The sequence below is a fragment of the Furipterus horrens genome, unplaced genomic scaffold, assembly GCF_987537825.1.
Source record: "Furipterus horrens unplaced genomic scaffold, mFurHor1.1.pri manual_scaffold_1, whole genome shotgun sequence".
NCBI classification, from domain to species: Eukaryota; Metazoa; Chordata; class Mammalia; order Chiroptera; family Furipteridae; genus Furipterus; species Furipterus horrens.
This window is the reverse complement of record NW_028327171.1, coordinates 190,340,445-190,354,510: the sequence shown is the minus strand read 5'-3', so window position 1 is coordinate 190,354,510 and position 14,066 is coordinate 190,340,445. Positions and strand designations below refer to the sequence as shown.

The window sequence follows — 14,066 nt, the reverse complement described above, 5'->3', positions numbered from 1 at the left end:
GATCTTCTGAGCTGGTGGTACCAAGGGGACCCAGGTAGCTTTTATTCCCATTCTTAGAGCATATTCTTTACTATAACTGTTATCCAATGTATTTAATTTTTTTAATCTGTTTAAGTTTTGTTACATAAAAACATTCATTTTTAAATGCTGAGCCTTGTCAAATCAGTCATTTTTGAGCACCCTAAATTATAAACTCCTACTATATCTAGTCCACATCATGAAAGTATTATTTTCCATTGTTTACTTTGTGCAGTTAGAAAGAGGAAGGACAAGATATAAGATAAAGAGAGGGTCTAGAAAGACCAGCCAACATATTTGCTGTTTTCTTTGGTCTACAGATTTATAATAAAAGCTCAGAGATATCCTAGGCTTGAGTAAACAGAATTTCCCAGCTGATTTGGCTATGGAGCATCTTTTTAAAGCATATCTTTTTAAATATTGGAGGATAAAGTTCTACAGATGATCCATTTGAAAAGTGCAATTAGTTGGTTAAGAACACCGGTTGTGGAGTCCTGGTCTCTGTTTGAGTCATAGCTCTGTCCCCTACTAGTAACTTCAGGCAGATTAACATCTCCAAGCTTTAATTTTCTCATTCATAAATAATTCCCCCATAGATTATTATGAAAATTAAAAGAAATAATGTGTGTAAAGCTTCTGGCATGTATTAAGTGTTCTGTATTAAGTGGAAGCTGTTCTAACATACTTCATCTCCACCATAGGGCTCTTACCTAATGAGGGCATTTGTCAGACTCTATCACTGATTTTATCAAGAACCTTGTTCCACTTTCTTCGTAAGTTACCTTTATTAGATTTTAGGTATTCCTAAAACCAAACATTTTGGTTTGTATCATTTTTTGCAGATGACTGATTAAAAAAAATTTTTTTTTCCTTAACTACAGTTTGGGAGTTAGCTTGTAGCCGTCCTCTTGTTACCGTTTATATATACCTTCCACTAAACTGAAGTGCCAGTTATGCTAATGTTCTCACATTTTGTTGTAGTCTCTTAAATCATTTAGGTTTCTAGAATTAGTATTAAAGGACCTTTTAGGCTAGTTTGTTTTGCTACTTCTTATACCTGGTATCTTTCTTCTCCAAACATGTCATTGAATTTTTTGTCATCACTTCAAAAAAAATTTTTTTTAGATTTTATTTACTTATAGAGATAGGGGAAAGGAGGAGGAAAGAGATGGAGAGAAACAATGTATAAGAGATATATCAATGGGTTGCCTCCCATAGGCCCCCAACTGGGGACCTGGCCCACAACCCAGGCCTGTGCCCCGACTGGGAATTGAACCAGTAACCTTTTGGTTTGCAGGCTGGTGCTCAATCCACTGAGCCACACCAGCCAGGGCTCGCATCATTTTAAGAGGCTTTTATGATTGTCATGGTCTTTTTGCACTGAGTGGCATTCCCTCGATTTTTATTCTAAACTGTGCGATTTTTAAAAGTAGTGCCAGTCACTGTTTGATTCTTAAGAGCTCATTCTTATAGTCAGCTCAGTTATAGCCATAAGGATCTCATAGATAGGGAGGTATACTGGCTGCCTACCTTGGGCCTATTGTAGGCATAGTGAGGATCAAGATCCAGAACATTGCTTTTTGTCTACTCACACTGAGTTGACTGGTTCACACTAATCACTTTAGTGTTTGGGAGACTGATGTTCTGTTTCATGTATTTAATAAACTACTAAGAAGATGAAAATATTGCTGATCAACCAAAATTCTCTTTAAAAGAAGAGGAATATGGTTCCCCGTCTAGATCGGAGGTTGGCAAAAAAACAGGCTGGCCACCTGTTTTTGTATATAAATGTCTTCTTGGAACCAAGTCCTGTTCCTTCATGCATTGTCTCTGGCTGGCTTGTGCTACAACAGCAATATTGATTTGTTGTGACCAAGACCAAATGGCTTACAAACCTAAAATATTTACTATCTGGCCCTGTAAGAAGAAGTTTACCAACTCTTTATCTAGACTTCTCAAGAAACTAGGAGGCCCTGGCTAATGTGGCTCAGTGGATTGAGTGTGGTCTGTCAACCAAAAGATTGCAGTTCAATTCCCAGTCAGGGCCTTGCCTTGGCCGCCATATCCCAAGTCGCGGGCATGAGAGGCAACCGATGTTTCTCTCCCTCTCTTCCTCCCTTTTCTCTCTATAAGTAATATTTTTTAAAAACCACCAACAACTAGAACAAGGTATGAGTAGGGTTGTTTACTCTGAGGCCTCTCTGGCTTGTAGATGACCATCTCCTGTTTTTACATGTTCTTTCCTGTGTCCTAATCTCTAAAGACATCATCCATATTGGATTACCACCCACCCACACTTATGACTTAACACTTGTCTGTAAAGGCCCTATTTACAAAACACAATCACATTCTCAGATAGTGGAGATTGATTTAAAATTATTAATTGGGCCCTGGCTGGTGTGGCTCAGTGGATTGGGCCCCAGCCTGCCACCAGAAAGCTCACTGGTGCGATTCCCAAGTGGAGCACATGCCTGGTTTGTGAGCAGGGTCCTTGGTTGGGGGTGTGTGAGAGGCGACCAATCATCTCTCACACACTGACCCTTCTCCCGCCCTTCCCCGTCTCTAAAAGCAAATAAATCTTTTTTTTTTAAAAATTGGGAGAACATACTTCCCAAACAGCTCAACACATAGTGTACACTAACGCATTCACAAACACAATTTTTAAGAAATACTCGTTTATTTATTAGAGGGGAAGGGAGAAAGAAAAGGAGAACAACACTGACGTAAGAGAGAAACATCGCCCACTGCCTCTCACACGCCCCAACTGGGTGCTGAACCTGCAAGTACTCATGTGCCCTGCCTGGAATCCAACTGGCAACCTTTCCCGGGAGGGCGCCCAACCCACTGAACCGCACCGCTCAGGGCACACATAGACTTTTTAGGGAGCATAGGAAAGATCTCCCCCAAACCTGCAGTGCTGTCTCATAATCCCACCCCGAACCTGGCGAACAGGGCCCACAGCCGCAGCTCCGCCAACTTCAGTAACTCGCGCTCGCGCTCGCGCCCGGCGCCTGCGCAGACGCGGCCACCGCGTTCCGTCTCACTTCCTCCCGCGGGCACGCCCCGCCCCGCCCCACGGCGGAGACGCCCTGGCAGCGTCACCGGTGTTTTCGAGAAGAGCTCTGACGCTGCGACTGTCAGCTCCATTTTGTTTTTGGAGCCCGTTGCAGTCAGTTGGACCTTTTACGTTGTCGCGTTGCGAGCTTTGTCTCCTTCAGCTTAGACTCCGGCCAGAACGGTAAGACGCCGGAGAGAGCAGGCTAGGTGTCAAGGCCCTTCTTCTGTGCCTCGAGAGCGCCTGGTGATGCCCCCCTCTCAGTGCTTGTGGCCGCCCGCAGTCTCCTGCACGATGACCCCATTTTCCTTCGCCGCACTCCAGCTGTGTCGAGCGTTTCTCAACGAATTTGTGATGTAACCTCGACGGCCCAGATCCTTAAGGAGGGTAGTGACACTGTTGGCGAGGCCGAGAGCGCTCCTCGAACCTTTAGCTTCGTCAGGGTTGGGGTGCAGTGAGGAGGGAAGAGTGCGGGCGCCATCTTGTCAGCGGTGGCCATCTCGGCGGAACTGTAAGATGGCGGCGGGGCGGGGCGTTGGCGGTGGCTTAGCCGCCTGTTTTCTTGGGTTTTGCGTAAATTAGGCTTTTGTGAGGAACTGGGTACCTGTCAAATGGAGCCAAAGACATAACGCATTGACCTGGCATAAGGCAGTATCACCTAACGTCTAGTTGATTCTTAAAGAATTTACGTGAAAATGGCCAGTGTCTTTCCCCTCAGTGTTTTTTGGGAACCCGAGAAAAGAGAAGTAATACAGTATTCCAAGGGGTATGTGATCCGTCATTTTTCGCACCCCTAGTTGGAGCGTTTAGATTGAGCTCAGAGACGTGGTGGAGTCGTAAGTTATTAGGGATGTTCGAAACGTTTCTGAAAGGAAGATATTTTCCGTTTCTCCTAAGTTGATTGTGTAAGATTGCTTGTAGAATAAGCTAGGTTCTGTTACTTGTAGTACGTGCTGGGGCGTGGCCGTGAAGAGACGGTATTTTGTAGTCTTGCTTTCTCATGCCGTCATTGACTTAATGGCGTTGGTAGTTTGATCGATAATTCCCCCTTTACAGAAATTTTCAACAATGATGATTCTGTTGTGAAGAACATCTATGATTGCATATCGGGTGGAGGCTAGTTTTTGATGCACGTTTAAACGGAGGGAATTAACGTGTGTGGACCTACAGTAAAGGAAAGGGGTACGATTTTCCCAAAAATCATGTCGCAACTAGAGTGAATTTGCAAAGAATTGTGTTAAAACTGCTCTGTTGATATGTGGGGTTATATAAAACTGGGGGAAACTTGTTTTTTACGTAGATGAGACACTCGAAGAGAACTTACTGCCCTGATTGGGATGAAAAAGATTGGGATTGTACAAAATGGAGGAGCAGCAGCAGTCATAAAAGGAGGAAGCGATCCCATAGCAGTGCCCGGGAGAACAAGCGCTGCAAGTATAATCACTCTAAAACATCTGATAGGTAAGGAGGATGTTATAGACAGATACATAAAAAATGCATTTTTGCTCTCACCTTGTCAGTTACCTCAATAAAACTGGGGGGAAGGTTTTCATAATTAAAACTAGTTTCACTTGAAGTAAGTAACAGTGATAACCACTTCTTTCTGCTTCCAATGATGGCATGTGATGTTAGTAAAATTGTGTGGGTTTGTTTTTTGGTTGATGGGGAAAACAAAATCTTAAGAGTATTGATTGCCTTAAGAGGTTTACTGAAAATTTGAGGATATTACCATACAGTATTAAAAAATTGTGTGTGTGTGTTCCCAGCCATTATTTGGAAAGCAGATCCATAAAGGAGAAAGATTATTATAGTCGACGCTACGTTGATGAATATAGAAATGACTACAATCAAGGGTGTGAATCTGGACATCGCCATAGGGACCATGAAAGCAGATATCAGAACCATGGTAGCAAGTCCTCTGGTAGAAGTGGAAGAAGTAGTTATAAAAGCAGACAGAGGATTCACCACAGTGCTTCACACCATCGTTCGCATGGGGTATGAGCTCTTCTAAAACATTTTGGAAATTTTATTTCCCATGTGGTACAGGAAAACTTTAATTTGTGTTTGATCATTTGAGAAAGTTCTGTGTAAGATGAAGCCATCTCAATTTTAACTTGGCAGGATTCTTTCTATTTGTGCATTGAATAGGAAATTCCCCAAGTACGATACATACTTAGTTACATAATAATTTCTTTACTAGTTGGCAACTAATTGTCATTTCATGAAATAGTGGAGGGGCTTTAATTTAGGTTAGTTCATAGCAATGATTGCAAGATAGTCTGACAGATTTTTTTTATTAATGGTATTTAAAGAAATTGATTTGTTTTGATAAATTGAAGCCTTACCACAGAAATAGACTAGACCTTTTATTTTTGTATGATTGAGGATTAGGTGTAACTTCCTTGTAGCAAAGCATGCTGTCTAATCCTTTTCTCACTAAGCAAACCACTTAACAGATTTGAACAATATAGGATGTGTATTAATTATTAATTGGGAGATCAGCTCAGATGGCATTTAAAATGTCTTGGTGTTATTCTTATATGCCAAATAGTTTTTTCTCCCCCAAATTAGGACTTTAATTTTATTTACTGTTTTAATATATTATTTTCTTAGATTGGTTAGGAGATTTTAATTTGGCCAGTCTACTTTGACAAGTAAATATTACTTCCTACAATTTTGCAGTATTAAATTAGGACACTAGAAACTTACAATTATGTTTCAGTGAGTGCTACAAGTAAGCATTTTTTTTTTTTTAAGAAAACAATTGTGTTATGTTTTGTTGCCTTGCCACTTTGAGTATCTTATCTGAAAATCTGTTCCTTGCCATGTTTTTCTCCTGTTAACATAAACTATGTGCCCTGTGAATTTCTGGGGACTGAATTTGAAATTGCTCCTGCCAACCGTTTGTGGCCTGGCGTGTATCTGAATGCCTGAATATCTCCCCGCTGAATGAATTTCGTATTCTACCCTGAATTCACTCGGGTATATTGATTGGCTGGATGATCTTGGTGCCGCCCACTTGACGTTTCCAGAAGAGTCACCGAAGGAAAAGGACCAGGAGTGTAGAGGATGATGAGGAGGGTCATCTGATCTGTCAGAGTGGAGACGTACTAAGTGCAAGATGTATAGAATATTTTTCAACACTTATTAACTTTTCAGATAACATAATCTGTATATATAGATTAAGATTTCAGGGATTTGGAAATCTTTTCCTTTGTTTTTTTATTAATTTTTTATTATTTTGTTCGTTTGTTTTTTTCCATTTCTTTTGGTGGTGGGGGGACTTGTTAATTTTTCTTTCTTTAGAAATTTAATGTTATGTAGAACTTCCAAAACATTAAATCAAGTTAAATAAAAATCAGCTTTAAGACTGAAATTAGACCTAAAAATAATTACATGTTTTTTGACAGTGTTGACCAATAAAATAGTGATAAGGAAATTTGTAGCATCAACTAGAATAATCTACATTTATAGCATTTATTATGATAAGTAAAATGTTTTCACTTCTTGGTGTGACTGAGATTTATTTTTCTCTTTTAGATGAAATTGTTAACACTTTAGGTGAAGGAGCTTTTGGAAAAGTCGTGGAGTGCATTGATCAGAAAGCGTAAGTTTCCTAGCCTGGGATTGTACTTAGAGTTATCAGCAGTATAAAACATAGCTTTAGGATATAGCCTAACTGAGATAGATACATCTTTACACTTTTAGCTTGGGTTTTTATTTTTATTTATTTTATATTTTTAAGTATACTTCTTAAAGATTTTATTTATTTTTAGAGAAAGGGGAAGGGAGGAGAAAGAAAAACATCAATGTGTGGTTGCCTCTTGCACACCCCCAACTGGGAACCTGTTATGCAACCCAGGCATGTGCGCTGACTGGGAATTGAACTGGCAACCCTTTGGTTTGCAGGCTGTCACTTGATCCACTGAGCCACACCAGCCAGCGCTAGCTTAGGTTTTTAACTTGTATGTAGGAAACTCCCAGTAAAAGATGCTAGCTGTTTGTATTTCTAAGCAATACTAATTAGTATATGAAGTCTTAATTTTAAGTTGAGAACACATTTTATTCCAGAAAATAATATTTTGTTGTCTCAATAGGCATAATTGTGCCCGCCCCCTGCCCCCCTTTTTCCTTCAAGATAGTAGTTCTTAGCCTTGGTTTTATGTTGGGAGTCTTTGGAGCTTTGCTTACCCCATACCTATTGGAGCAGTCTTCGAAGTACTTATTTTTAGGAAGTGCCGTAATTCATCCCGATAGCATAGTCAGGGCTGAGAACATTCCTGGATGTCACAAGCTTAATTTTCTATGCCCATCACACTACTGATTGGAATGTCTTAAGATAGCATTAGAACCTTTGACCTGGCTGGGGTGGCTCAGTGGATTGAGTGCTGGCCTATGAACCCAAGCGTCACCAGTTCGATTTCTAGTCGGGGAACATGCCTGAGTTGGGAGCATACGAGAGGGAACCAATAAGTATATCTCGCACATCGATGTTTCTCCTCTTTCTCCCTTCCTTCCCTTCTCTAAAAATAAATAAGTAAAATTTTTTTTAAAGATATCTTTTTGTTACCTTTTTTGTTCCCTGTTTGAAATTTTTTCCTTTCAAAAGACACAAAGCTTTTCTAATGGATTTGTTAAAGGAGGCTTTCTGCTATTGGTTGGTAAGATTCTGAGAGCTAGATAGAGCTTTTTATATGCTCCCACAGGTCCTGATATTTCTTGTAACCTGGATGAGAGGAAGGTTTGAGATAGTTGACAGCGATAGGCACTATAGAAAGAAATTGCTTTATGTACGTTTATTTTGAGTTAATTGGCATGCAAATTGAGGTGGTAATATCCAATATTCTTGTTAAATTACTGTTGATGCATAGTTTAAGGACCAAAAAATAATTTGTATTGGTGACCGTAACATGTGCCGAAAGGTTATTCTAGTTGCTTACACTGAGTTGTAGCTATAAGAAAGTATGTACATAAAATCAAAATAGAAGTGTACAGTTGGAAGAGAGTGGTAGAAAAATGTGATTAAACATCATTTTTTTAACTTGGACTCACTTTCTTAACAGGGGAGGTAGACATGTAGCAGTAAAAATAGTTAAAAATGTGGATAGATACTGTGAAGCTGCTCGCTCAGAAATACAAGTTCTGGAACACTTAAATACAACAGACCCCAACAGTACATTGTAAGTATCAAAACAGAACTTAGAAAATGGCCCTAAGTAGATTTCAAGAAGATTGTAAGAAGCTGTACTAAGTTATTTGTTGTGTTTATAGCCGCTGTGTCCAGATGTTGGAGTGGTTTGAGCATCATGGTCACATTTGCATTGTGTTTGAACTACTGGGACTTAGTACATATGACTTTATTAAGGAAAATGGTTTTCTGCCATTTCAACTGGATCATATCAGAAAGATGGCATATCAGATATGCAAGTCTGTGAATTGTAAGTACTTTGGCATATCTTCCAGAAACTTGAATTTATTGAGACTAATTTAATGCCAGACTGATTTGGATCTTTAAGGGGGGAAAAAAGGGATTTTAGAAAATGCAAAAAGGTAGTTACAAAAATAGTCACAGGGGTGTAAAATACATCTTAGGGAATATAATCAATAGTATTGTAATAACTGTATGATGTGAGGTGGGTACCAGACCTATTGACAGAACGACTTTGTAAGTTTTGTAAATGTCTAACCACTATGCTGTACACCTGAAACTAATATATTGAGTGTCAACTGTAATTGAAAAAGAAAAAGAAAAAACGGGATCTTAACATAATAGGACTTAAGAGTTGGTATGAGAAAGATGTAGTTGATAACAAGTTGGTCAGTTTTACCGCATTTCAGTCAGTAAAACTATATTAACAAATTGTCGTATAGAAGACTGTGATTTAGCCTTTCAGATTCCTAAAAATAATCTAGAATCACTAGGTTTAAATTATGGAATGGCAAATCTCAGCTTCATAAGAGAGACTTGTTTCTTCATTTATAAAGGGGTTAGCTCTCAGTGGACTAATTTTTTAAGGAGGGTAGTGGGTTTCAGTCCCTGGTGGTTTTCTAGCAGACTTTTGAACATTGACTACTACTTCAGACCTGTGGAAAAGGTGCCGGGTTTTTTAGTTGGTAGGGATTTTGGGATTGGTTAGGTTTTGAGTGTCAGTTTGTGAATTATAGCAACTTTTTGTTTCATTCTCAGTTTTGCACAGTAATAAGTTGACTCACACAGACTTAAAGCCTGAAAACATCTTATTTGTGCAGTCTGACTACACAGAGGCATATAATCCCAAAATGGTAAGTCTTTAATGTATTAGCTTCATAGTTTTAAATGGATATTTTATGCCTTCTTAATATCAAACCCCTTAATCATCATTTATGGTTTTTAGAAACGTGATGAACGTACCTTAATAAATCCAGATATTAAAGTTGTAGACTTCGGAAGTGCAACATACGATGATGAACATCACAGTACACTGGTATCTACAAGACATTACAGGGCACCTGAAGTTATTTTAGGTAAGTATTTTTTAATTGTGCTTTGGGAACATTTATTGAAGCTGATTTTAAAATTTACTTACAGATCGAGGTTTTATATTTGTGGGACTCTTTATCCTTTTCCCTTTTAGGAATTAGTATAATAAAACACATTAAGGATTTTAAGCTCTAATTTGATCTAAATACAGTATTCCCTCACTTAGGCAGGTATTACATTCTAAACCCCTCCCCTACGATAGGTGGAAATCTGCGAAGTAGGAACCTTACATTTATTTTAGTATTTATATGTATTTAAGGCTTTATAAACCCTTCCCACACACTTATAAACTGTTCCCAGTCCCTTATTAACCTTTCCCACTCCCTTATTAACCTTTTTTCACACTTTCATAAACACTACTTATGTTCTTAAACATATTCTACACTCTTAAATATATGTAACTTTAACAACATACATATACAGTACTGAAAAATCCTGCAATATAGCGAAAAATCCACGATAAATAATTAAATATGATATTTTTAAAAATCCCGCAATACAGTGAGGCTCTGATAAGTGAACCCACGATATAGAGGGACTACTGTAGTTCTGGGACTTTGAGTAAGTGACTTAACCTTTCTGGAATTCAGTTTGCAAGTTTGTAATCTGTGGTGGGGTTTTAAAACAGACATGTAATGCCTGTTATATCCTGGATAATTTACATGTCCAGTCAGTCTTTGTATCGTGTAAGTAGACCCCATTTTACAGGTTAGGAAATTGAGGCTCAGAAAAAAATTTTTTTTCTAGATCATTAGCCCCAAGAACCTGAGCTAAGACTTGAAACCAGTGTCTCCAGGGCCCTAATTCTATGCTACTATATTTAGTCTTGAGTTTAGTGTTTCTTTAGATTCTTTTCCAGCTCAAATATCAAATTATACACATTTTTGAAAATGTTCTTAAGACATAGTGAAGCCTTTCCTTCCCCTGTAACAGTTCGCTTTGTTTTGCAGCTTTAGGATGGTCCCAACCATGTGACGTCTGGAGTATAGGATGTATTCTTATTGAATACTACCTTGGGTTTACAGTATTTCCAGTAAGTACTTTGCACAAGAAAAGTGCCTATTTATGTGAATAAACACTAGTGAATACATTTATTGAGACCATTTTTTTAAATCATTCATCGTAGTCTTAGTTGTAGATAAATACAGGAAATAAAAATTACATAAATTGTTGCTGCTGGGCATTGGTATTGCCCTCATAATTTATCATTTTATTTTAACTAAAGTATATTATAAACCTGTTAACTTGGGGGAATCTTTGGTGATCTTATTCTGTAAGTCATAAGTTTTTAAAATTTTTACTAAGAGTATGCCCTTTTATAGTGATCATCTTCCTTATGTCTCACTCATGAAGGGGCTAGAAATGTAGCTATGTTAAAGGAGAGCAAGGCACAACATGCAAGTACAGGTAGTTAACAAGCTTTTTTTATTATTTTAGACACATGATAGTAAGGAGCACTTAGCAATGATGGAAAGGATTCTTGGACCTTTACCAAAACATATGATACAGAAAACCAGGTATGTTTTAAGATGTTATCTTTAGTGCCACTTGGTCATCTGTCCTGATAAGAACTATAAAATGGTGAAGTCAGACTAATGCTTTTTCACTTTAAGTAGCTGATTACTTTACCTTGCTGGGAAGCCGTTAACTATCCCTAAGCTGCCTTTTAATTCTCTGGAAAAGTTAATTTTTGATTTATAGGAACATAATAATTGGTGAAACCAATAACTTTTGCTAGATGTTTTAAATTTTCATTGTCAATATAAATATGGATATTAATTTCTAGGAAACATAAATATTTCCATCATGATCGATTGGACTGGGATGAAAACACTTCTGCTGGCAGATATGTTTCAAGGCGCTGTAAACCTCTGAAGGTAAGACTGGGTCATTGCTTAATGATCCTTGAGCTTCCCCTTTTCATGGTGGATAAATAAAATTATAGTAAGTATTGGATGGAAAAGCTGTTTGACTATATTTCTTTTCCTTTCAGGAATTTATGCTTTCTCAGGATGCTGAACATGAGCTCCTCTTTGACCTCATTCAGAAAATGTTGGAGTATGATCCAGCTAAAAGGATTACTCTCAAAGAAGCCTTAAAGCATCCTTTCTTTTATCCCCTGAAAAAAACTACATAGATCTCTAATTGTACAACTCTCAGTGAAATTTTATAGACTGCATCAGTCTAATTTTTAAATATTAAGTTATTTTGTACAGCTTTTATAAATTTCTTAAATATTTGTATTGCCATGTTTATTTTGTTTGGATAATTTGATTTAAGTAAGTAAAATGAACATCTTTTTCAGTGATTTCTGTATAAGATGATTTGTTCAGAATAAAGTTTTTGTTTATGAAATTATATGAATATGTACAATTTGTTTTTAGCACCATGTTTCTATCTCTTGTCACTAACGAATGGACATTTTCTTCTATTGGAGGTTTCCTTAAGTCTTTGGTTGGATTCCACTTCAGCGATTGCCAGCATTGGGACTTAGGCCTTTCTCTTCTAAACCAAATTACATGGGGTGGGGAACACACAATACTATGTACAGAAGATATATTAGAGACTCATACACCTGAAACCTATATAATTTTATTATCCAATGTCACCCCAGTATATTCAATTAAAAAAAATTATAGGGTATAAAGAACTACAGAGATAAGCCAGGAAGATTTTATTCTCCCTTTATTCCTGTTCAGGCTTAGTAATGCTGCCTTCCTGTCTTCCCCTGAATGGGACTGCAGATGGTTGAAGGTCTTGTGCTCCCTCAGGACATAAAAACAAGTTTCTAAATCCTTTACAGCCGAATCTGAATTACGAAGTGAGTATAATAAGTCAGGTTTTTGTCCATAGTTTTAAGACTTAGAGTAGTTTAGGTGCACAGCAAAATTAAGAAGGGACATCCCTGGCTGGTGTGGCTCAGTGGATTGAGTGCCTGCCTGCGAACCAAAGGGTCACTGGTTCAATCCCAGTCAGGGCACGTGCCTGGGTTGCAGGCCAAGTCCCCCGTTGGGGCCACACAAGAGGCAACCACACATTGATGTTTCTGTCCCTCTTTTTCCCTCCCCCTCTCTAAAAATAAAATATTCAAAAAAATAAAAATTGTAACTTAACAGAGATTTCTGATAAACCTAACCCTCACGTGCATAATCTCCAGCATTGTCAGTGCCCATCACCAGACGGTACATTTGTTGTAACTGGTGAGCCTATGTTGATATAATCACCCAAAGTATATATTACCTTCAGGTTTATTTTTGCTGTTGTACATCCTATTTGGGCAAATGTATAACATAAATCACAGAATACAGAGTATTTCCACTGCTCTAAAAAGCTATTCATCCTTCCCTCCTGCTGTCAACCTCCAGTCCTCATTGATTTTTTTTTTACTATCTCTAGTTTTGCCTTTTCTGAAATGTGTAGTTGGAATCACACAGTACATAGAGCTTTTTCTTCTAATTTTTTAAATCTTCACCGGAGGACATTTTTTCATTTCTTTGAGAGAGAGCACGCCAACAGAAACATTGATTGGTTGCCTTCCTGTATGCCCCAACCAGGAATCAAACCGCACAACCTTTTGGTCTATTGGACCAAACAGCCACACCAGCTTTCCAGCTTTTCAGATGTGTTTCACTTAAAGCAGTAATTTTCAACTGGTGTGTGTGAGGCAAGTTTTTTTTCCTTTTGGTAGAGGGAGGGGAAGAGAGACATCAATTTGTTGTTCTCCTTATACATTCATTGATTCATTTTTTGGTTCTTGCTCTTTGTCTTGACCAGGGATCGAACCTTGGCCCTTCGTGTATTGGGACGATGCTCTAACCAACTAAGCTACCTGATCACGGTTGTGCTGCAAGAATTTTTAAAACATGCAGTAGCTGACTTTTTATAGTCAGGGGTCACTGACCTTTTTTCCCTTAGACTGTCAAATTAAAAAATGACAGCAGCCAACACAATAGGTCACTGTGAATGAATCAAAAGTATGCTTAAATTCTTAGATCAGCAAAAAGTAATTTTTTTGGTGTGCCACAGAATTTTAGTAATTAGTTTATGGGTGCCATGAGATGAAAAAGGTTGAAAATTGCTGACTTACATAATTTTCATTTAAAGTTCCTCCATGTCTTTTTATAGCTCATTTCTTCTTAGTGCTGATTCAATATTCTGTTGTCTGGAGATAACCAACAGTTCATTCACCTACATCTTGATTCCAAGTTTTGACAATATATGAATAGAGCTGCTATAAACATCCATGTGCAGGTTTTTGTATGGACCTAAGTTTCCATTTTCATCAAGTGGTTTTCTTACTGTTTACTTCTAAGAATTTTTTGTATATTTTGGGTAACAGTCATTTATTAGGTGTTTCTTAGACAAATATTTTCTCCCAGTCTGTGGCTTGTATCTTTCTGCCTTTTGCAGAGCAGAAATTAATTTTTTAGAAGTCAGTTTATCAATTTTTTCATAGATAATGCCTTTGGTGGT

General features: G+C 38.0%; 1 protein-coding gene across 1 annotated transcript; it reads left to right on the top strand.

Annotated features, from left to right (window-relative positions):
• The first annotated feature begins 3,149 nt into the window (after window positions 1–3,149).
• Window positions 3,150–11,951, top strand: CLK1 (CDC like kinase 1). Its single transcript, XM_090282398.1, has 13 exons — window positions 3,150–3,256; window positions 4,374–4,534; window positions 4,840–5,068; window positions 6,106–6,196; window positions 6,614–6,680; window positions 8,137–8,253; window positions 8,345–8,511; window positions 9,261–9,355; window positions 9,448–9,577; window positions 10,544–10,626; window positions 11,031–11,110; window positions 11,380–11,470; window positions 11,587–11,951. The coding sequence occupies exons 2-13, from the start codon at window positions 4,374–4,376 to the stop codon at window positions 11,728–11,730; spliced, it is 1,455 nt and encodes a 484-aa protein (XP_090138524.1). The 5' UTR covers window positions 3,150–3,256; the 3' UTR covers window positions 11,731–11,951.
• The last annotated feature ends 2,115 nt before the right edge of the window (window positions 11,952–14,066 follow it).